Raw genomic sequence first — 23,234 nt, forward strand, 5'->3', positions numbered from 1 at the left:
ACAATTCAAGATGATTTTTTTATATTTCTATTGCTTCTTCTCTTTTGGTATTTGGTTTTTTTTTTTAAAAAAGCTTTCTTTCAAGCATATTTTAAGAAGGGAAGCTGTGATAGTTGCAAGCATGTCCTGTGATTGACAGCACTAAACCTCACTGTCTTAAAATACTCTTGCTCTATAAGAGTCATAAATGGAGCTGCCCTTGATTGAATGAGTTTTGAACTGCAAAAGTAATGTAATACATGTTACTGCTTCATGAAGAAAATGCAATTTCTAGATTATGTTTTCAGGTTTAATATAACATTAATAGTTAAGGTTCATATACCACACTGAGGCATAATGTAGCTTATTATGAACAGTAATGTAACAGTTTTTATATTACATTAACCAAAACGGTTTAGCATAGAGGTGCACAACTGGAGGCCCCTAAAAGACCTGGATATGGCATACAGAGATCTCCAGAAGTTCTTATCATATTATAATTTTTCATATGATAGGGAAAATTAACAAATACATGGGATAATAACTATTATTTAATGTAATTAAATATAAATATAATTTAATAATATTTAATTTTGTCCATCAGTACTTTTTGTAGCGTAGCCTCTGACACAGCATCAAAGATCAAGTGAGACCTCTGGCCTGCAAAAAGATTGGCATCTGTGTGTATGCACATTACATAAAAATGTGTATAAACATGTTACTATCTAGTGGGATGTAGGTAACGTGCTTTCTCAGTAGCGGCCCCTGCACTTTGGAATACCCTTCCCCCTCAGAATCGGCAGGCCCCCAACTCCTAGCCTTCCCAAAAGCCTTGAAGACCTGGCTTTTCCCACAAGTGTTGGGTAGCATGTGACTGGAGCTCAGAAAAGTTGTTTGTTGGATGTGAGGGGTGTGTTACTTTGGGGGGGGTGCTAGGATTTTTTTTTTGTTGGTTTTTATGTTTTTATTGTTTTTATGGGCTATGCTATCTAAGATGGGCGGTTATATACATCTAATAAATACATAAATAGCCTTATAGTTTGTAATCAACATTTTATGGTTTAGTGATTTTTGTGAATACAGCCAGTTGCTTATTCAAGAAACTATATTTTGGCATAGCACTATCTGTGAACCCAGTTTAATGCTGTTATATGAATATTCTCTAAGTTATAATATCTGGGAACATACAGAATTAATGGTGAATTTTTCTGTGTGGTTTATTGAAATGATTTGTGCAAAATATGATCTATTGTTGATATTGCTATGATTTTGTTTTGAAAATAGATTGGTGCTAGTAAAGATTTGTAATAAATCTAATAAAAGATTTTCCTGGTATGTTATTTATTTATATATTGCCATTTTTAAACCACCCAACAGCTGAAGCTCTCTGAGCAGTTTACAATAAAACACACTCAAAAAGAAAGCAAAAGCAAATTAAAACATATACAATAAAATTAAAACAAAAACAAAAACAAAATAAGGCCACCATAAAAACTAGGCCATAGTAAGGCAGTTGTCAAAATCTGAAACAATACAAATTAAAGGACGATTAAAAGATGATTAAAAGGCTTGAAAAAATAAAAAGGTATTTAGTTGGCACCAAAATAATGTGAGCACCAGTCAAACTTCTTTGCGGAGGGTATTCGTAAATAGGGTGACACCACAGAAAAGCCCGTCCCTTGTAGAGGCCCATCTCACCTCCTTTGGTGGGGGCACCTGGAGGAGGACCTCCTTAGAAGATCTTAAGATTCAAGCAGCTACATATGGGAGAAGATGGTCTTTCACATAACCTGGCCTTAAGCCATTTAAGGTTTTAAAGGTCAAAACCAGCACTTTGAATTGGGCCCAGAAACAGACTGGTTGCAGTGCAGATGGCAAAGTACTGACATAATATGTGCATACCAGCCAGTCCCAGTGAGCGCATTAGCTGCTCTACTTTGAACCAACTGAAGTATCTGGAGAATTTTCAAAGGCAGCCCCTTTTACAATGCATTGCAATAATCCAGTTGAGAAGTTACCAGAGCACAAATAACTGTTGCAAAACTATCTTTCTCCAGGTAAGGTTACAGGTGGTAAATCAGCTGCAACTTGTAAATCAGATGAAAGTAATTCTGTGCCACTGAGGCCACCTGGGCTTCTACTAACAATGATGGATTTACGACTACACCTAAACTGCAAACCTATTCTTTTAGGTGAGTGCAGACCATTCCAGGACCAGGAGGGCATTGCTCAACTGGACAGTATCCCATAAACAGTATCTCCATCTCGTCTGGAGTCTCAGTTCATTGATCCTCATCCAGTCTGTTACCCTTCCACAGTACTGGTTCAGAATGCTAACTGCCTCACCTCCGTTACATGAGAAGGAGAGGAAGAGCTGCTGCATATTAACAACACCTCAGCTCATATTCCCAGATGGCCACTTCCAGTAGTTTCACATAGATGTTAAAAAGCATAGAGGATAACCTTGAGAGACTCCATAGCCCAAATGCCATGAGGCAGAAGAATAATCCCCCAGCACCATCTTCTGGAAATGGCCATCCAAGTTGGAGTAGCATCATAAAGCTCCCACATCCTAACTCAGGCAGCCTGTCCAGGAGGATACCATGGTCAATGATACTGAAAGCTGCTGACAGGTCCAGGAGGATCAACAGAGTCACACTCTGCCTGTCTTTTTCCTGACACAGTTCACCCCACGTATTTTTATTGATTGGTTTAAACAATTTGTATAGCTGCCCATCTCACTTGCAGTGATCCTAGGTGGTGAACAGAGGGCAAAAACCAAAAACACAATATAAAAGAAACATCCAGAACAAACAGTATAATGTGTGCCAGAAGTAAAATCATCCCACGTCTAATCCAAAGACTGGAACTCACAAATTAATCAACCAGCTGGACTTGCATAATCTCCCAGTCCAAAATCCTGAGGGAACAGTTAGGTCTAATGCCTTATGAAAGGCCAACAGGGTCAAGACCATCTCGGTCTCTGGGTGACACTGTTCCAAAGGGCAGGTGCTGTGGCAGAGAAGATATGATTCCTAGGCCTCACAACATGATACTGCTGAATAGACGGGACCTGGAGCATGCCCACCCTGCTGGTTCTGGTGGTGTGTGTAGAGATAATTGGAGACAGTCCCACAAATAACTTGGTCCTGTGGTATGTAGGGCTTTATGGGGCAGCCCCTAAAATTGCACCCAGAAGCCTACTGGGAGCCACTGCAGCTCACAGAGCAGAGTTACTACATGAGCACATTGTGAAACTCCCAAAACTGCCTGCATTTTTGCATTCTGGACTAGTTGTGCCTTCCAAATTCTCTTCAAGGGCAACTCAATGTAGCATGTATTACAGTAGTCCAACTGAGAAGGGAGTAAAGCATGAGACACTGGAATAGAACCTCCTAATCTAGAAACCAGCATAATTGGTGCTCAAGAAGAACTTGTGTAGTTGCCACCTACTTTTTGAGCAGGAGGCTGTGAGTCCAGGAGGGCCCCCACATTGCCCATACAGACCCCCAGAGCCTCCAGACACCAGGAAAAAGTTCTGCAACATTACTTGGCTGGTCTGAGGCAGAGATGGGTATTGTCAATGTACTGATGATGTCTTGCCCTATGTCAAAACATGACTTTGCTCAGTGGCTTCATGTAGAGGTTAAACAGAAGTAGGGAGAGGGGAGAGTCCTGAGGAACCCCATAAAGCAGGGCCTTGGGTTCAATCTTTCCATCGCACCCCCCATCAACATGACTGGAACTGTCCCTGGAGAAGGGAAGAGAACCACTGCAGTACTGTGCCTCATATAGGGAATACAGACACATCCTGGTTGTTCAGATTGATTGTAGACTTCTTTGCTCTGGTGAAAATGTTCTGAAAACTAGAGAAGGTTGATAAGTATCACGGTCTCTTTTTCACCATAATCAGCACATATGTTTATAATGGAAAAAAAGGCTGAGTAACTCTAAGCCTGGGACAGAATGTTTAAATCTATTCCATTTTCTATTGAGAGAAAGAACCATCCAAACAGTGTCATTATTTGGAACCTCAAAGGCATGCCTTTTCAGTGGCAGCCCCTGCTTTTTGGAACAATGTTCCCTCTGATACAGATGGCCCCAACCCTTCAGGCTTTCAGAAAGGCCATTAAGACCTGGCTGTTTCCCCAGGCCTTTGGGTCGGGATGAGCAGAGTTCCTAACTGGGTGAATTATAGCAAATTGTAGTTGTGGCCACTATTTTATTGTTTCAGTTGATTTTTAATGTGTATGTTGCTTTGTTTTGTGTTTGTTGATGATTTTGTATACCACCCAGAGTCACATTGTTTGAGTTGGGCAGACATAAATGCTCTAAATAAATAAATTAACCACCATGAAAGATTATGGAAATAAGAAATGTCTTTAAATGTTGGGGATCAGTGAGAGGTTTCCATTTAGCCCACTTAATCTTACACAATACATTTTGGTTTATTTCTTGCTTTTTGAACTAAATGTGCAAATGCACATACATACAGCACAGACAAGAGTGGACAGTTCTCTGCAATTCTGAAGTCTAGGGCTTTCCAGAATGATTTTGGAAACTGTCACATCACTTTATATTGTATGGAATCATTCCTACAATACTTCCGAAAGCCTAGGGTTCACATTTAAAAAAAAATGTGCAGGTAAGGACAATAGGAACTGGGATAATAATAAGTGAGACCACTGAAGTATGCAAAGCTGTGGCATCTGGCCGGATGTTTTTTTTCATGTTTTTGGGAGGGTGATTTTTTTTGTATTTGTTTTCTTGGTGTGTGAAGCCTGAATAAGGTTTACACACTATTTATTTTGTTTTTCCACTGAAAATACACAGGAAATTGCATCACCATTTCTCAGTGCAAATACTGGGGGATTTGGGTCAGATAATGGGTTTGGGAGCCTCATAAAGTCCATAACCCACAATAATATATTCAAGTGTTTTATATTGAAGTATTTTATATTTCTAGAAACATGTGTAATTTCTATTTACATTTGATTACCAAAAATTGTTTGGTTATGGAATGTTTACATCCTTGCAACATTTAATTATTACACAAATTAACATCATGTCCCAGGAAAATTTAAGAGACCTGTTAAGAACATGAGGTGGGAAGATCTCAGTTCAACTTTTATCTAAACCATGAATTTATGAGAGGTGCTCTTAGCCTTAATTTTTTTTCTCTTGTTTTGTTATTTGTTTAAAATGAATAACATTTATTGTAAGGATTTCAGTAAAAGTTTATGGAAATGCTACTTAAGTAGTTGAGGAATATTAGATAAAAAACAAATTATACCATAGCAGTATTTGGCTGGTGTAAATTATCCTTGTAAATTATCAAAATGTGTAAATACTTCCTAGTCTAGTTTTAATTAACTCCTTCTCTTCCCCTTCTTTTTCCAGAGTTTTTATGGATGCTTCCTTTATTCAGAACTTGGAGGAAAACCTGCCACTTTTTAATGGCTGCTGCTGCCGCCGCTGGATGATCATCTGCAACTCTTGACTTAACAGAAGAGAAAACATTGCCGGATGGTTTTCTGTGACTTCTTGTGAATGAGTGAAGGAAGAAATGCCTCTACCTTTTGGGCTGAAGTTGAAACGAACTCGACGCTACACAGTATCTAGCAAGAGCTGTTTGGTAGCCCGTATCCATCTACTTAACAATGAGTTTGTGGAGTTCACACTATCAGTGGAAAGCACTGGGCAGGAAAGTCTGGAGGCTGTGGCACAGAGGCTTGAACTTCGAGAGGTAGGAAAGGTGGCTGTTTGGCATCTCCATCCTGGAATATGTATGCTCAGAGGATTGAAAACTACATTTTATTAGGTCAGACTAGTTTTAGATCTACCCCAGTATTGCCTACTGTGGCTGGAAGCAGTTATTCAGTGTCTTGAACAAAGCTGACTTGTCACCTGTCACATAATTATTTTTGACTGGAAGTGGCAGGAATTTGAATCTGACCTTCTGTATACAAAGCAAAGCAAGTATTCAGTCACTGATCTAGGGTTCTTCCATCATCTTTCTGTACAATGTGTTCTCCAGCATTCACATTCACATAAACAGATCTGGATTGTGCAGATCAAAGATATCTCTATAAATGTGCCCATATTAGCATGTAGCAAAAGCTGTAAAGATTCTTGACTAATAATGGATTGTGCTATAAATATCTGAGAGATTACAGTTAGATTGCCTGGAGTAGTAAGCTTACAGTCTAGAAAAAGACAATACAGGTAGCCCTTGATTTACCACCGTTCAGCAACTGTTTGAAGTTACGGCAGTGCTGAATGAAGGGACTTACAACCCGTGTCTGAAGTTACGGTGATTGCAGTGCCCCCACGGTCATATAATCAAAATGCGGGTGCTTGGCAGCCCACCTGCACTTACGACTGCAGGGGTGCTTCAACTCCCCCACCCGCCTATCTCCCCCTCTCATCTATGCCCTTTTGGCCCTGCCACCCTGTGCTCCACCACCCCAACTGACCTTGTGTGGTTCTGGGGCTGCTTGCTGCCCCACAAGGCAAGGTACAGGGCGGCTGAAAGAGATGAGGGGAGATAGGCAGGTGGGGTAGTTGAAGGCAGTCCCTTACCTTACTGAGGCTTGGGGCTGGGAGGGACCAAGCCCGGATTGGCTTGGATTGGGGTGGGTGCTCGCTTAATGAGCCATGATTCTTGGTTAATGACAACCAGGACTGCCGGGATTGCATTCACTAAGCAATGTGGTCACATGACGTCTTGCTTTACGATCGCATTGCTTAATGACAGAAATTCCGGTCTCAATTGTGGTTGTAAGTTGAGGACTACCTGTATGAAAAAGAAACAGAGAAATAGAAGCAGGAGTATTCTCATCTGTAGCAATGGCAATTCTCTTACTGATTGTCACATTTTTGAGCTATCCTTCAATGCTAATATTCTCAAAATGGTTTAAATTGATTACAGAGAATAAAAATATAAAATTAATCAAACAATAAAATTAAACAGTGGAAACAAAGTAGCAATAAATATTATATTTGAAAGTGTGGGAAAATAAAAATATTTTAACCTGGCACCAGAAGGACAACATAGAAATGTCACGTGAGCCTCACTGTATGCAGAATTATAAAATAAAGTGTCCTAACTTATTAAGGTATTCTTCTGAATTAACATTCATCAACTCCAACAATGGGGACAGTTCTCATGATATGAGGATAAAGGTGAAATGATGTAAGCATTGCCTAGAGACATTGTTGGGGTAGTGATTATAATATACATCTAGGGAGATTCAGCTTCATATTCACTCTCTCCCATGAGAATCACTGACAGGGTTGTTGGTACTCATGGTGGAAATAAAAAATACTCATGGTGGAAATGGAAAAGCTCATGGTGGAAATAAAAAATACAGTTATTATAAGTACATAATTATTAATCCAGCAATTGGACAAAATGTTGCAGTATGTAGTATCCTGTTCAGTTTTCCAACCAGTCACCCGGCCACGTGTTTTCAGCATATTTAACTCCCGCTCAGACCAGATTACAGACCTGGTGTTGATAACACCGAACATGTTCAGTACAACAGGTGTGGCTCATTAGATTTATTTGCCCCTGAAGATTCTTCCATTTCTGTAAGTGTAAATATTGGAGTTAACTCTCTCTTGTTTCTCAGTAATCTATTGTTCGTTAGCTAATTAGCTAACTCAGGACATATTTGAGTTTGTTGTTCATTTCTTGAATAATAATTTAAAAACCTGGATGGCTTTGAGTTCTGCAGATTAAGAATGTCTCCGTTGTTCCTTCACTCTTTTAGATTGGCTAGTGGGAGGAGATTATAGACATAGGTAGTCAAAAACAAAAGCAGCCTGGTTCATTTAGGTCTCTTCCAAGGGCTGAGTAGGAGTTCCTTGGTGTGGCACGAGTGTTTTGTTGCAACTGTAATACATGGACCAGTCCAGCTGTATGTGGCAAAATAAACACTGATACCGGACTCCAGACAGGATGCTTGGTATGCTTTCTCTGCACAGAGATTTTTTTCCACATTGGAAAAATGAATCTTAGGCAGCCTTCCTCAGTGAAATTAGAGGGCAGTCTGAGTCTACTGCAGAAGTTTGGTTGTATACAGTATATCTGTGAGTGAACATCTTCCATATTCTCCATCTTTTCTGTTGGACTTAGGTTAATAGTTCCTTACTTTCTTCTCTTTTTTTCCAAGCAGCTCAGTTTGGCATTCATGATTCTCATGTAGCTCCGTTGTGTCAGAAAAATGGAATGTCAGACTAAGAGATGGTGCTAGGTCATTCAGCGAGCTTCTTGGTTTAGTGGGGATTTGAATTTGAACCTCACCAGTTCTAGTACAATATTCTAATTGTTACACCATTAAAAATCAGATTTAGGGTATGAAAACCAGACTACTGAATTTGAAAGGGTTCCCCTCCTCCCCCTCAGTAAGCATTCTTGCAGGGTTTGTTTACAAAGTATGGCCAGGAAAGGGAAATAGGCAACATGCAAACATGTTAACAACTTTCTTCAGAATATTCATTGCAAACTGAAAATATGTCTGTCATCTACCCATGTTCATTTAAAAAAGCTTTACATAATTTGGAAGACATTTTGATCATCTTCCAAGTCTTGGATGTTTGTGAGGAAAACTTTCCAGACCAGTATTTTCTACTGTAACCAGACATCTTGCCTGTTTGAGGGGTGTTTTTAAATTACATTTTATTTCCACTTTATCCTAAGAAGCCTAGGAAAGTATACCTTAAAAATGCAAGGTAGGTAGGCTGAAGGAGAAAAACTGACTTCATGACTTCATGACTAGATTCACACATTGTGCTAGGTCTTGTTTTGTTTGAAACACAATATAGCTTTACTTATAATGCTGATTCTTAAATCATGATTGACCACTGCAGCTGGATTAACACATCACTATGACAAACCTGAAGAAACTATACTGAAGCTTTAGGAACCCCTTAGGGAGATGCACAGGAAATGGAAGGCAGTGGGGCATGGAAAATGTCCTTGGAATGAACATTGAAATAGTAAGTAACCAGGGGAGGCTACAAACACGGCAAACTGATAGGTGACCTCTCTTCCTTTCAGGTTGCAGGCTAACTAAGGAAGTCAACATGACAACAATGATGATCCCTGCAATCTGAAAGTCCTGTTCTTTAATTCCAGATCACTTACTGATAAAAGGATTATTATCTATGATTTAAGCCTAGATGAAACAGCTGAACTGGAGACCTGGCTGACAGAAGAAGTGGAAGTTCATCCTTCCCAGCTTTTTCTGTGTGGCTATTTTGTGCTACAGCAGACTAGTAATGGAGAATAGAGGGATGGATTGATCATGGTCTACAACATTCTATCTTGCTGACAAAATGCTTGGCATTCTGCCATTTTTGAGTGCATGCTGATGATTTGGGTGTAGGATTCTGTTGGTGAAAAATTCCAAGCATTTTGAAATCAGCATTAATTCATGTGAGTTGATATAATTTAGCTTGCAGCTAGAATATTGTATTATCTGGTTGGAAGAGAGTTTGCTGTTCTCCTTTGAATCTGAGTAAGTTGGAATTAAGGACTTTTGAAAGTAAGACATTTTCAACTGTATTTTGTGTTCCATCTCCCCCACCTTTTTTAAAACAAAAATATGTTGTGATATAAACATGCTGGAAAATGTTAGTTACATAAAGTGTTGTATGCTTTAAGGAGCATATGTTGCAGTATTTGCAGAATGTGAATTGCAGGGAGTGTAAATACAATCTGGTTCTCCCACCCTGGCCAAGAGGCCAAGTGGTAAATATGCCTTCATTAAATTCCAGGAATCAATGTGGGCAGAATGCAAAGATGATTGAATAGAGTACATTATGTTGTCATAGAATGTTTTAGAATTTGAATGCTCCTTGAAATAAATAATATTCAAACATGTATCATGTTTAGTGACAGACAAGCTATGGTGTGGAGTTCCCTGTTTCTTACTTTCTTTTAAAAATGAGAAGTAGCTATGGAAAAGTATGATTGTGAATATAAGGAAGGAAAAAGCACCTTAACGCATCTTCCGTAGGCAACCTTTGACTAAAATTTCTCATCTGAGCAGGAACAGACTTTTTTTTTTTTGTACTCCCATAATCCCTTTCCACTTCTGGCATGGCTTTGAGTGTAGAATAGTGTCAATAGCTATCTATATTTTGGGTTTCACCTGCTGTCTTCCCCATATTTAGCTAATGGCAAAGGATTGTAAGAATTAGAGTCCAAAGTATCTAGAGTAGACCAGACTGCCTAATCCTGGTTTAAATTATTATAGTTTATTTTTATTTATTTATTTATTTAAGCATGTTTATGGAGCTGTCCATCTCACAAACATGTGACTCTGGGCAGCATACAATACAACAACAATTAAAAACTCCATAACAATAAAAAACAAATAAACAGAAAAAGTAAACAGATAAAGTAAACAGATAATCCAGAGGGGGAATTTTGAAATGTGGTGGAGGCTCTCTGGCTTGTTCTAGCCCCAAAATACCATCACTTTGTATTTGAATGTAACAGAAGAACAAATAGTTTGGTAGCTGGAGGCTGGATTACTGGGGGAAGAGGGGATCCCCTGGGGCACTTCTGGTTAAACCATGAATGTCTTTCAGGTTTTCATAAATGAAAAATGGAACACTTCTGTGCATTAGAGAGATGGGACCATGGAGGGAATCAAGCAGCTTCATTGTAAAACGAGAGTTAGTGGAAGGATGAACACAATTCAGATATACCACCCCCACAAAAAAGAACTAAACTTGCATTCAAACAGATGGCTCCAGACACTATTTTTAAAATCTTTCTAGATTCTTGTATCTTGAGATCTGCAGGTTCTTCCCTTAAATTCTGTGTACAAAAGTGTTTCTTATCTGGTAGATTACAGGTAATAAAATCAAAACATATGTCTGCATATATTTTGATCAGATAAAAAATTATGATTGACATGGTTGTTAAAGCAAACATTTCTCCCAGTCTAGGCTGTGATCTGATCCCCTAACTAATTAAGAAAGCTTGCTCTACTAGGAATAGAATTTGCTTCATTCCCTTTGCTGTGGCCATACCTGTTTGTGAATTGTAACCTAAGAAGTGAATACTTTATCAGAATATAGAGCAAAGAGTAATAATCAAAAATTAGTTTTGGCTAATGTTGTGTCACATATCAGAATGGATTTCAGCCATTATTTTCAGAACTGGAAGTACTAAAAAAAATTGGTTGTGCATTTTGAATTACAATCAATTCTATGTTTTACCTTTTATCACTTCATTAACAAAGCACTGAAACTGATTTTTTTGAGATAACACCCTCAAACATTTAACTTTCTTTATATACTTAATACTAGTAACTCTGAATAGAAATATGTGAATGTCTGTAGTTAATTCATATTTCATTTGCTATAGGTATTATTGAATCTGTTACGAGCTATAGATGAATATGACCATAATGAACAGAGGTGAATGAGCCATTTGTTATTTTTAATTTATTTAACATTTTGCATCTTTGCCTTATGTCTCATTAGGCTCTAAAGTACCCTAAAGAAAGGATAAAACACCATAATAAAACTGTACAATGATAGATTAAATATTATATAACTACTTTGTTAGACAATGCAAAATGAAAACTATCTTGAATGAAATTCCCAACAATCTTTGATATTTCTTACATAAGCAATAAAATAATCCTTGGTTTACAGCATCCCTAGAGGAGACTTCCTTTCATGCCCGTGCGTTAAATCTTAATAAATAACAATATTGAAAAGCTCCAGATATGAACATTCTGCGGCTATCATTTATTGATTATGTTTGTGCAAAGGAAAGGGCTTTTTCTATGGTAATACATAAAGGAAGTTCAACTGGTACTAGCATCAAAATATTTTTGGTGCTACATTAAGATATATTTATCTACCCAGACATGTGATGTGATTTTATAGCATTTACCTGCAGTTTACAGATTTCGTTACATCTCAGTTTGATGGAGGATTGTGTTTCTGTTTTAATTATAGTACTCTTATCTTGGAATCCATTCCGATGAATGACATACTAGAAATCATAAAAATGAAATAAGAAATGTAAACCATGCTTATCAGTAGACTTTTCAATGGGATGTTATCTAAACCAAGACTGATATGGAGATGTTGAGTCTCCTGCCTTGGCACATCATTAGTAAATAAAGTGTGGTCGTGCAAACATCAGTGTTTCTAGGTGCCAGTTAAAATCTCTCCTCAAAACATGGGATTTGAAATATTATGGACATTATCTAACACTTGCATTCTAGTGTATGGTTATGTTTCCTATTTCTAGATTTGTATTCTCTGTTTTGAACTTTGGTTCAAGTTAGTAAAAGAGAATAGGAATTCGAATAATTCATTTTTTGTGTGTGGCTTATTTTATACAAGTGTTTATTAGGAGCTTTAAAAATATTCTGGGAACAGATATTTCTAGCAATCTCAATATCTCAGACTAAGAATGTCCCAAGTTTCATGTTTCTAGTTAGTTGAAAATGTTAACATCCTTCTAAGTGAGCAAGCCACTGAGTCCTAACGTTTTTGAACTACTGCTTAAAGTAACTTGCATTCTGCAACTATAGATACTTGCTTGTAGAATACTAGGACTGCATCACATGGGATTCTTTGCTGAGAGATAAACAGATTCCTGTGGTCATTTGAACTTAAAAGCTAGTTATAGGAATTGAGGTTTTCTTCCTTTGCTTGTCTTTGCTAATCCTCCTTCATCTGAGGCTGCTTGAGTCAGTCCCCAGCAGCTGGTGTTTTGCATTACTTTCGTGAAGCTATTTGTTATGAGGTTTCAGCTGTCTAGATGGTGTGAAAATATCTTAACCATATTCGGAAATACTTTGTGTTCCCAGTTTCAAGTAAGATAATTAAAAAAAACAACACCTAGTTTGAGTGTTCCTAGTTATCAAGATTAAGTGAAACTATTGTAACAGTCTTAATACCAATATTAAAGAATGAGTCAGCACAACATCATGCTATATGTAAAACAGATTGAAATATATATTTTTATGTTGCTTGTTTCATACTGTATTGCCTGTCTACAATAAGGACATTTGTCCAGAGCCTGGTCTATATTCTTTACTTCTATGTGAAGTTTGCATGAAAAGACCATGCAGGTAGTCGTCGCTTACTGACTGCCTCATGCAGTGAGCATTCAAAATTACAACAGTGCTGAAGAAATAACTTTGTGACCAATCCTCGCATTTATGACAATCGCAGCGTCCCTCAATCATGGGATTGCAATTCGCATGCTTTGCAACCAGTGCACATTTTTTGCTTGCGACAAGCAGAGTTAATACAGTATGGCAACATTGTAAGCCCAGTCATGGTCACGGGATTTTCGGCTGAGTGACCACATTGCTTAGCGGCCAGGTTGCTGGTCCCAACTGTAGTCACTAAGCGAGGACTATCTGTAGTGAGATGAAGAAACATGGTGCTATCTGTATCATGCTTACAAAGGCAAAGTCAGATTGTTATTATAACAGATTATGGATCCCTGCCTCAACTATTGGCTGTCCTAATGCAGAGCAAGTGTGAATACACATGAACACTGGAGGATCTAGATAAGGCTGAGAAATGCTAAAAAAGGTCCTGCATGTCATATAAGTGAATTCAAAAGAGATGTAAGTGAAATCAAACAGTGTAGAAAAATACAGATTACGATGTATTTGCAAACTTTGCAGCACGATGATGCCTCCAAATGATAAAGGAACCCATGTGACAAGAAGCACCCACCCTCAATAATTTTCAATCTGTATAGCAAACAAAACAATAATAGAAACCAGCAGCCTAACAAAACACAGCCAGTTTGGTGTAGTGGTTAAGGCACCAGGCTGGAAACTGAAGCTAGCTGGATGACCTTGGGCCAGTCACTCTCTCTCAGCCCTAGGAAGGAAGCAATGGCAAACCACTTCTGAAAAACCTTGCCAAAGAAAACTGCAGGGACTTGTCCAGGCAGTCGCCAGGAGACAAAAACTGACTTGAAGGCACCAAAAAACAAACTTTTCATTTGAAATAAAGAAGAAAGCAACTAAATTCAAAACCATTCCCCTCAACGGAAAGGATCAGCCTGCTCAGTCCTGTACAACTCATGAAATTCATGTTGCACTTTCAAGGCAGTCACTCTCTTCCACCCCCGCTTCCCCTTACTTTGGAACAACATTTGTTCTTTGCCGCAACAGTTATGTGAAATGCCAACCTGTCCAAGCAGAGTGGGAACAAACTCTGACAATAATTCAGCCCCAGTTTTGTGTGCCTTAGGCACTCAAGGCTCAATCCCTGCAGCATTGTGCCAGGCCCTCTTTCCAAACAGTGATCCAGCCATGAGCACAATCACCATGGGCTTCCAGGCCTAGATCCCTATGAATCCATGTTGAAGCCTGGTCAGATCATATTCCTACTCTGCCTGGAGAAATGCCTGTCTAGGCAGAATGGGAGTGAATTCTGGTAGTGACCTTATCCTGCATGTGTAAGCTCCAAACCTTTTCTGGCACCCCCCCTTAAAACTGCTCATGAACCCCCCGTGACTAAAAAATAGTTTGTATAAGGAGGATATAAACATTATCATTCCTTTTACCCACTTGATAAATTAGTGATTTTCCAGATATTGCTAAACTACAGCTCCCAGCATCTCCAGCCAGCCATTGTCAATGATGAGGGATGCTAAAGAATTTGTAAGAGTTTCTTCTCACACTGATAAAAGGGCTAGCAGGTATTAACACAGAAAACACATGCAGACTTTTTCATACAGGTAGTCCTTGATTTACGACCACAATTGGGACCGGAACTTCTGTTGTTAAACGCTGTGGTCGTTAAGTGAGTTGCGCCCAATTTTATGACCTTTTTGCCATGGTCATTAAGCAAATCACCACAGTTGTTAAGTGAATTTGGCTTCCCCCATTGACTTTGTGTATCAGAAGCTGACTGGGAAGGTTGCAGATGGCGATCATGTGACCCCAGGATGCTCCAACTGTTGTAAATACATGCCAATTGCCAAGTGCCCAAATTCTGATTATGTAACTGCAGGGATGCTGCGACGATCATACGTATGAGGACTGGTCGTATGTCACTTTTTTCAGCACTGTTGTAACTTTGAACGTTTTCTGTCAGAAGGAAGTCTGACAGAGTTATAGTTTCAGCATTAAGTGAAAAGCCACAACCCTCCATCCTTTCACTGTCATTACTGAACTGATCTGTACAGAAAGTTCTGAAGTGGAAGAAGGATTTCACATAGATCTTGATAACAAACAGGGTTATTAGTGTCATGAGACAACAGAACTTTTCATGTACTTTCTTTTTGGGAGGAGGAGGTTTCATGTCAATTAGAAGACTGTGAAGTGATGCAGTCATGCTACTGGTAATGAGTGTGACTTACACTAGGTAGTAGTTGTTTACATAGTTCTAGCATCATGTTTTGCCCATTCTAGGTTTGGTTAAATTGCGAATTCATTTCAACAGGATTTAAGTATACTGATTGGCAAATTTCTGTTTGCAGAATATTACGCATTAACTTGACAGATCAGCAGAATGCTAAAAATCTTGCCTGATTTTCAAAATACTGTAGGCATTTATACTTGCTTTTGAGGGACATATTCTTTGTCTTTCTTAAAGAAGGGTTAAATAGCATTGTACTATTAGCGTTTCCACATTGGCTTTTCATATGTTCATATATTTTGCATTAGTTCAATCCATTGCTAAGCATTCCAACCTCCAATATTCTTTGATACAAAATCTATGCCATTTCTTGAGCAAATAAGAAAAAGTGCAATTAATAGAACATAATTATGTAAAATTCTGTCTAGGGTTGATTTACTTCCCAGAGATTGAATGGTGAGTAAGTTGTTAAAATTAAGAAACCTCACCACAACATTATTCATAGGAAGCTTAAAATATTTCTAGAATTATGTCATGTTATTTCTGCAGGACTGGTAAATCTCTTCTGCTAATGATAGCAGTTTGTTTAGACATGATTAAAATGTTATTGCCTTTTAATACATTTAGCATTACAGGATTCTTAAATGCAATCAGAGCATCTGAAGCTAAAACATACCATTGCAGCCATGCATGAGTATTGGAGAGAGCATATTTTATTCTAATTCATGTGGGAACCCCTGCCATGAATTATCTAAGTATCCAAATTTGATACTTTTTTCCTTTATAGTTCTAGATTGCTGTAAAGAAAGTGAGAAATGAGAATGTATTATGTCCATTTTATAGAGGCGAGGTTTTTTTAAAACTACTTAACAAAAGGAAAGCATAAATATGCGCAACTTTATTAATGAAATAGATGATGATGAAGAAGAAGAAGAAAAGAAAGGAAATAAAAGAGGCTGGAAAACTATGTCATAAACAACAACTCCAAAAGTTTTCATCATTTTGCTCAAAAATCTCCTTCATTGTCTCTTTGCTAGAAAAGCCAACCATTGTTGCAAATCAGGCATATGTTTCTCCCTCCAGTGATGTATGTTAATATTTTTAGCCATCCCACATGTCCCCCAATATAGTTAATAACTTGAAAGACTCCAAATACTGGGGTTACTCTATAGCCAAGAAGAATATATGCATTTTTAATATATAGAATTTGATCCACTTATATTAACAATCATGTAGGTCAATCATGTGACAATAATAGGACAACACCAAATTATATGTAGTAATTCTGCAAAAGTTTTAAAACCATTTTCCATCAGGTGAGTTGATCCAAGTAATGTGAGATGCCAGTTTATCTCAAAAATAATTGGGCACTATTTTTAAATTGAATTCTGTACTTCAGAGTATGAGGACAGCTGCTTCACATTGATAATACAATTAGGGCTATTTATGGTTTCAATACATCTAAAGTGCCTGATTGAATTAGACAGTTAAAGTGGTTTTTTATAAAATTATTTGGCCACAAATCCTTCCTTTAATTAAGAGCACTACATTATATTAATTCACTTTTTCAAATATGTGCACACAAAGTCCTCAGAAGGGCCTGTGTGCTGCTTGTTTTATTTATCTCTTAGGTATAATTATGACTGATCTTTGATACTAAGCAACTGTAGTTCAGAAACAATAACTTAAATACCAAGAAGTCTGATTACCTGCCTGAATAGTTGCACGGAACTGAAAGGTTAGTAGTAGCCCACATGTGTTACCATAATTGTCAAGCCAGTTAACTGTATTTGCACTTGGGTGTACAGAAATCACCTGCAGTGACAACCTAGTGTAATAAGAAATAATAAGAAGCATTACTGTAACGGTAAGCAAGTTCCTGCCACAATAACCTCCAAAATGTAAGCTACGGTAGCCATAGATATCTTGGGAAAAAAAAATCAGAATGATCCTACAAGTCCAATATTTCTGAGAAAAGAAAAAGAAGCGACAGCATAATGATTTCAATGATTCATTGCTATGACATGGCTTCTTTTAATTAATTTCCTCCCTTCCTGCTGGCATATTTGTGTAGAGTTGAAAAGATGTAGAAAGTGGTCAAGCAAAAGGTTTGGAATATATCACAGATATTTTTGTGACTTTTTAGTTTGGAAAAAAGATGTGTATATAGAAACATGATAAAATTATGCATGACATGGATAGTGATAGCTTCCCCTCCTCCCCCAAAAAAGAAAAAAACTGGTATCTGAGCCACCCACATACTGGTGGAAATTTTAGAGTAGATTAAAAAATTCCAGTAGAAGAGAATATATGTAGCTCAGGGTTGAACTGTGGAGTCCTTAGTGCTCTCTGAGCTTAGTTGTTTGCTTACAGATGTTTCATTACCCAGCTAGATAACATCAGTGACTCTCAGTGACTCTGATGATGTTATCCAGTTGGGTAATGAAACATCTGCAAGCAAACAACCAAACTCAGGAAGGACCAAGAACTCCACAGATTAAAAAGCATTCCACGCAGTATATACAGAAGTTAAAATATGGAATTCAGTACTATAACATGTAATGTTGGCTAGCAAGTTAGATGGATTTAAAAGGGAATTAGGCAAATTTGTGGAACATAAGACAATCAGTGGCTCTAAAAATGTTAACAATATATTATTTCCACTATCTGAAGGGGTGTGCCTTTCCGTTCATATGATACCACAGAACAGAAGCAGGAAGGTGCCATGTCCTATTTGAAGCTTTCCAGAAGCACCTGACTGGGTACCATGGGAACTGAATTCTGAACTAGATCCAGAAGTTTCTTTGAGCCAGAGATACGTAGTGTTTCAGATTTAAAGGAAAAAAGGTGTTTTTGGAGGAAATGGACAGACACACACAGTATCTGTCTGCCTCTACTTAAACCAGATGTGGTTTTCTTATGATTTGGTTGTGGTTGCAGATGTGCAATCCCAGGAAAAATATAGCTACCGTATTTTTCCGTCAATAAGACGCCCCCATGTACAAGACGACCCCAACTTTTCCAACCCAAAATTAAGAAATCCATATTTTAAAGATAGTGCAGAACACATTTTTATTTAGTAATTAGTTAACATTTACCTGATACACTCGGTGGGAGGAGGTCCAAACCGTCTCTCTGCAGCTCTATTTCCATGCTCTTTTGAATAACTGATTACATTCAATCACGAGTGAAACTGCTGATAGCTCGTCTCTGCAAAGAGACTTCCTCTAATTGGTTTGTTCAGCATCAGCTTGTCAGGTTCGGTCAGCACGGGGCTTCGGGGAAGCTCGCAGCCAGACCACGCGAACTCCACCGGCGGCAGCTAGCGAGGGAAAGAGGAACTGAAAGCGCCGCTAATTAATGGGCCACCTGCGCCCAGCCAAACAGGAAAACCACAGCGGAAGTTTTAACTCTAGACTGATAACGGCGCGAGCCAACAATGAACGGGGCCGCAGGCAGCGAAACAAGATCGCCGCGCAACACAGAACCCTCGGGCTTGCACGTAACGGGGGGGGGACCAACCCAAGCCGGAGGGGGACTGTCAATCAAGGACAATGGACCCTGACCGAACCTGCCATCATGGACAATTAAGAGGGATTATTGGGGGGCCGATAATCCGCAACGGAAACGTGATTGCGGGGCGAAAAAGCGCGGGAAGGGGGGAATATAACGAGTGATGCAATTGTACCAAGCCAGTCCTGGCTTTGCTTGTGACTGCTACGTTATGCATGAGTAAACCTCTTTTGTGAACCACACGTGTCACGGGAGTTTCTCTGTCGAACGGAGCAAACCTTAAATAAAGCCAGGACTCACCATTAGCGCTACCCGGTGCCACCGAGGAGCGTTTCCCTTTCTAATACAGGCATGACCAGCAACGAGGAATCCGTGGGTCCGCTGGAGCACGAGGAACCCGGACTCAAGGAGGGATGGTCGGAGCCACCCGGGAGCGACAGGGCAGCGGCCAGGGCCGGGGACCCTCCAACGGAGCAGTGGTTGATGTGCGTGAACCAAAGGCCAGACAGCTCAGGCGTCACGATGATTCGGGGTTCGGGGGCCCGGAACCGCGAGCGGGACGAGAAGCTCGCCCGACTGGAGGAGAGGGTCGAGCGGCGCCTAGACGCCGTGGAGGCGATGCTCCAGACCTTGCTACAGAGAGCGGGACCATCGGCGGTGAGCGATGGCACGAGCAACAGGGGTGGCAGCCCGGCACCCCAGCTGGCACCGCCCACGATGCCCCGGTCGGGGGACCGACGGGCGGCGGACGCCCTGAGACTTCGAGGCATCACCGGGAAGTTCTCAGGGGACCCTGAACAGCTGCTGCACTTCTTGACACACATCAGGGGTTTCATGCAGAGGGGTGGTCACCTATTTGCTAGGGACAAGGATAGAGTATCCTACATGGCCGAGCTGTTATATGACCAAGCGGCTAGCTGGGTGGTCAGACTGTACGACGCCAACGCGGCGGAACTACGGAGTTTCCCGGAATTCATGCAGGCGCTCCGGGACAGATTTGAGGACACATTGAGCGCCAAGCGGGCTGAGGACGACATCCTGCAGTTCAGACAGCAGGACAAGTCGGTATCGGAGTACGCCCTGGAGTTCCGGAGGTTGGTAGAGAAGCTCACGGACTGGCCGGAGTCCCTGAGGGTGAAGTATTTTAAGAGGGGGCTCAATCCGGATATCCTAGAGCGGGCACTGGGGTGGGATGACCCGTCCACAGTGAAAGATTGGATCTGGCTGGCCGGAACGGCAGAATCGGCGTGGCGGCAGATTCAACACCGCGCGAGGCGGCGGGACCAGACGAGGGACTGGCCGAGGGAGAGACCCCCAGAGGAAAGGCGGAGCAGTCGGTGGCAGTCCATCGGGGGGCAAGAGGCAACCAAAACCCCGAACCTGTGCTTCCAGTGCGGAGGCAGAGGCCACTGAGCAGCGCAGTGCCCGACGGAGCAGGAAGGAGCCTCACCACGGCCCGAAGTCAAGCCCCCGCGTCCTACCGGGAAAAGGGCCGGCGACCGACCGCGGAAGAGTGCAGTGGCAGCAGTGACCGAAAGAGGACGATGGGGTGGTCGACCCCAGAGACGGCGTCCTCCGGAGAGGACTCGGAGCCGGCGGGAAACGCGCGCTCGCACTGAACAGCGTCCCAGTGCGAGCAGGGGAACCGAGGCGCGCGGACCCAATCGGGGATGAGGACTGCCCTCCGTTCCGGGTGAGGATACACATCCGGGGGGTGAGATCCGGAGGGGAGGCACAGCTGCAGGCGCTGCTGGATTCAGGCTGCACCCACTGCTTGATGCACCCAGCTGTGGTCTCGGGACTCGGACTACAGCTGAGGCGCCTCCGGGAACCCATTGCATTCAGCCAGCTAGACGGCTCGCTGGCAGGGGGGGGGCCAGCTCAGTATTACACCGAGCCGGTCCAGATGACGATCGGGAGTCACCGGGAAGAACTAAGATTTGTGGTGGTCCCGGTGGCCGACTACGCGGTGGTACTCGGCTTGGCGTGGCTGCGGCGACGGAATCCACGGGTCGACTGGATGGCGGAGGCAGTGCGATTCGGGGTCAAGAGGCCGGCGGAGCGCGAGAGCAGAGGGGACCGGGCCGTGGCGACGGGCGCGACCGCAACCACAGAAGGGCAAGTGGAGGATCCGAGGCACAGGGAGGCGAGATGAGAGCAGACGAAGCCTGAGACCCGGGCGGCGACAGCGGCAACAGCAGCACCGGAGACTCGCAACGATCCCGAGGCGTGGGAAGGCAGCGGTGACTGGCGGAACAGCTGCAAAACGAGGGCCAGAGTCCGGGGAACCCACGACGAGCGGCGGAATCCCGAGGCAATATCGAGACCTGGCGGCGGCGTTCGGGGAGAAGGAGTCCGACCAGCTCCCCCCACACCGACCCAGTGACTGCGCCATCGAGCTAGAGCCAGGGACAAAGCTGCCCAAACCAAAAATGTACTCCCTGTCAATGAGGGAGATGGGGGCTCTGCGGGAGTTCATAGACAAGAACCTAGCGCGGGGATTCATCCAACCCGCGAAGTCACCATTAGCGGCCCCGGTACTATTCCGGGAGAAGAAGGATGGCTCGCTCCGGATGTGCGTGGACGACCGGGGGCTGAATGCAATCAGCACCGAATACAAATACCCCCTCCCCCTGATGAAGGACCTAATGTCGCACCCATCCAAGGGGAGGGTGTTCACAAAACTGGACTTGCGCGAAGCTTACTTTAGGGTCAGGATCCGCGCAAAAGATGAGTGGAAGACGGCGTTCAACACGCCACTCGGAAGCTACCAATTTTCCGTGGTGCCGTTCGGATTAAAAGGGGCCCCGGGGGTGTTTATGCAGCTAATAAACGAGGTGCTGCATGACCTACTCTACCGTGGCATCCTGGTCTACCTGGACGACATCCTCATCTACACCGAAACCCTGGCGGAGCACGTGAGCCTGGTGCGCACGGTGCTCCAGAGACTGCTGAAGGCGCAGCTGTACGCGAAGCTATCAAAATGCGAGTTTCATCGGGAGCAGCTGGACTACCTCGGCTACCGGATATCCAGTTGGGGAATTGAGATGGACCCGGCGAAAGTAAAAGATGTTCTGGGCTGGGAAGCGCCGCGAACCCGGAGGCAACTTCAAAGCTTCTTGGGGTTTGTGAACTTCTACAGACAGTTCATCCCGAACTTCGCCCAAATCGCCCTTCCCCTGACAGACTTACTAAAAACCAAGGGCAGTGGAAAACCCCCCAAGCCCAGCATGGCACTCACATGGACTGCGGAATGCCAGGGGGCGTTTGAGGAGCTAAAACGGCGGTTCACAGCGGAGCCGGTCCTGCGCCATCCCGACCCAGATCGGCGGTTCATCATACAAGTAGATGCGTCAGACGTGGCAACGGGGGCGGTCCTGCTCCAGCCCAGCCCGGGGGGGGGGCATCCACCCATGCGCCTACGCCTCCCGCAAATTCACCGAGACGGAGAGGAGGTGGATGGTGTGGGAGAAAGAGGCGTACGCCGTCAAGTGGGTGCTAGCCACGTGGAGGCATCTATTGGAGGGGGCAGCTAAGCCATTCGAGGTGTGGACGGACCACAAGAACCTCGAGGCCCTGAAGGCCCCGCGTAAGCTATCCCCCAAACAGGCGCGGTGGTCCCAATACTTCGGGAGGTTCAGGTTCACCCTAAAACACATCCCCGGGAAGCGCAACTTCCTAGCAGACGGGTTGTCTCGCATGCCCCAGCACACCAGCCTACGAGAGGAGATCGTGGACTCCATCATCCCTGCCAGCAGGCTGGCTGCAAAGGCGGTGACCCGGAGCCAGACCAAGGGGGAGCGACGGGATGCGGCGCCTGAGGTAAAGGAAGGGTTTGCAGAGGCGGCGGAGAGGGACGCTTGGCTCAAGCAAAACCAAGAAGTGCTAACCAGCCAAGAGGGTTTGTGGTGGCACGAAGGGAAGCTGTACGTACCCGAGGGGTGCCGACGGGGGGTCATGGAAAGAGCCCACGACAGCCAGAATGCGGGGCTTTGTGAAGACTTCGTGAAGTCTTACGGCTTCGTGAAGACGCTCCACTTAATTCGGCGGCAGTTCTGGTGGCCAACGCTCCAGAAGGACGTGGAGGCATACTCGGGGGGTTGCCCGGTGTGCGCGACGGCGAAAGGGGCCAAAGGCAAGCCTAGGGGGTTACTCCAGTCGGTAGCGGACCCCGACGGCCCATGGCAAGAGATCTCCATGGACTTCATAGTAGAGCTCCTGGAGAGTAAGGGGAAGACCGCCATTTGGGTGGTTACGGACTTATTGTCCAAACAAGCACTTTGTAGCGTGCCGGTGAGTCCCCACGGCAGAGAGGTTGGCGAGGCTGTTCGTGCAACATATTTACCGGCTGCACGGCGCGCCCCGACGGG

General features: G+C 42.7%; 1 protein-coding gene across 5 annotated transcripts in view; it reads left to right on the top strand.

The window, feature by feature from the left end:
* Positions 1 to 23,234, top strand: part of PTPN21 (protein tyrosine phosphatase non-receptor type 21) — a 70,812-nt gene that overhangs the window by 3,410 nt on the left and 44,168 nt on the right. For all 5 annotated transcript variants that reach the window (XM_088145254.1, XM_088145253.1, XM_088145255.1 and 2 more), the window contains exon 2: positions 5,380 to 5,725. In XM_088145254.1, the coding sequence (XP_088001380.1) occupies positions 5,546 to 5,725 (180 nt within the window). In that variant the 5' untranslated portion in view covers positions 5,380 to 5,545. The remainder of the gene's footprint in view (positions 1 to 5,379; positions 5,726 to 23,234) is intronic.

The sequence above is a fragment of the Python bivittatus genome, unplaced genomic scaffold (genome assembly GCF_059951505.1).
Source record: "Python bivittatus isolate LINGU-HERP-01145 unplaced genomic scaffold, Pbiv_v1 ctg000480_np1212, whole genome shotgun sequence".
NCBI classification, from domain to species: Eukaryota; Metazoa; Chordata; class Lepidosauria; order Squamata; family Pythonidae; genus Python; species Python bivittatus.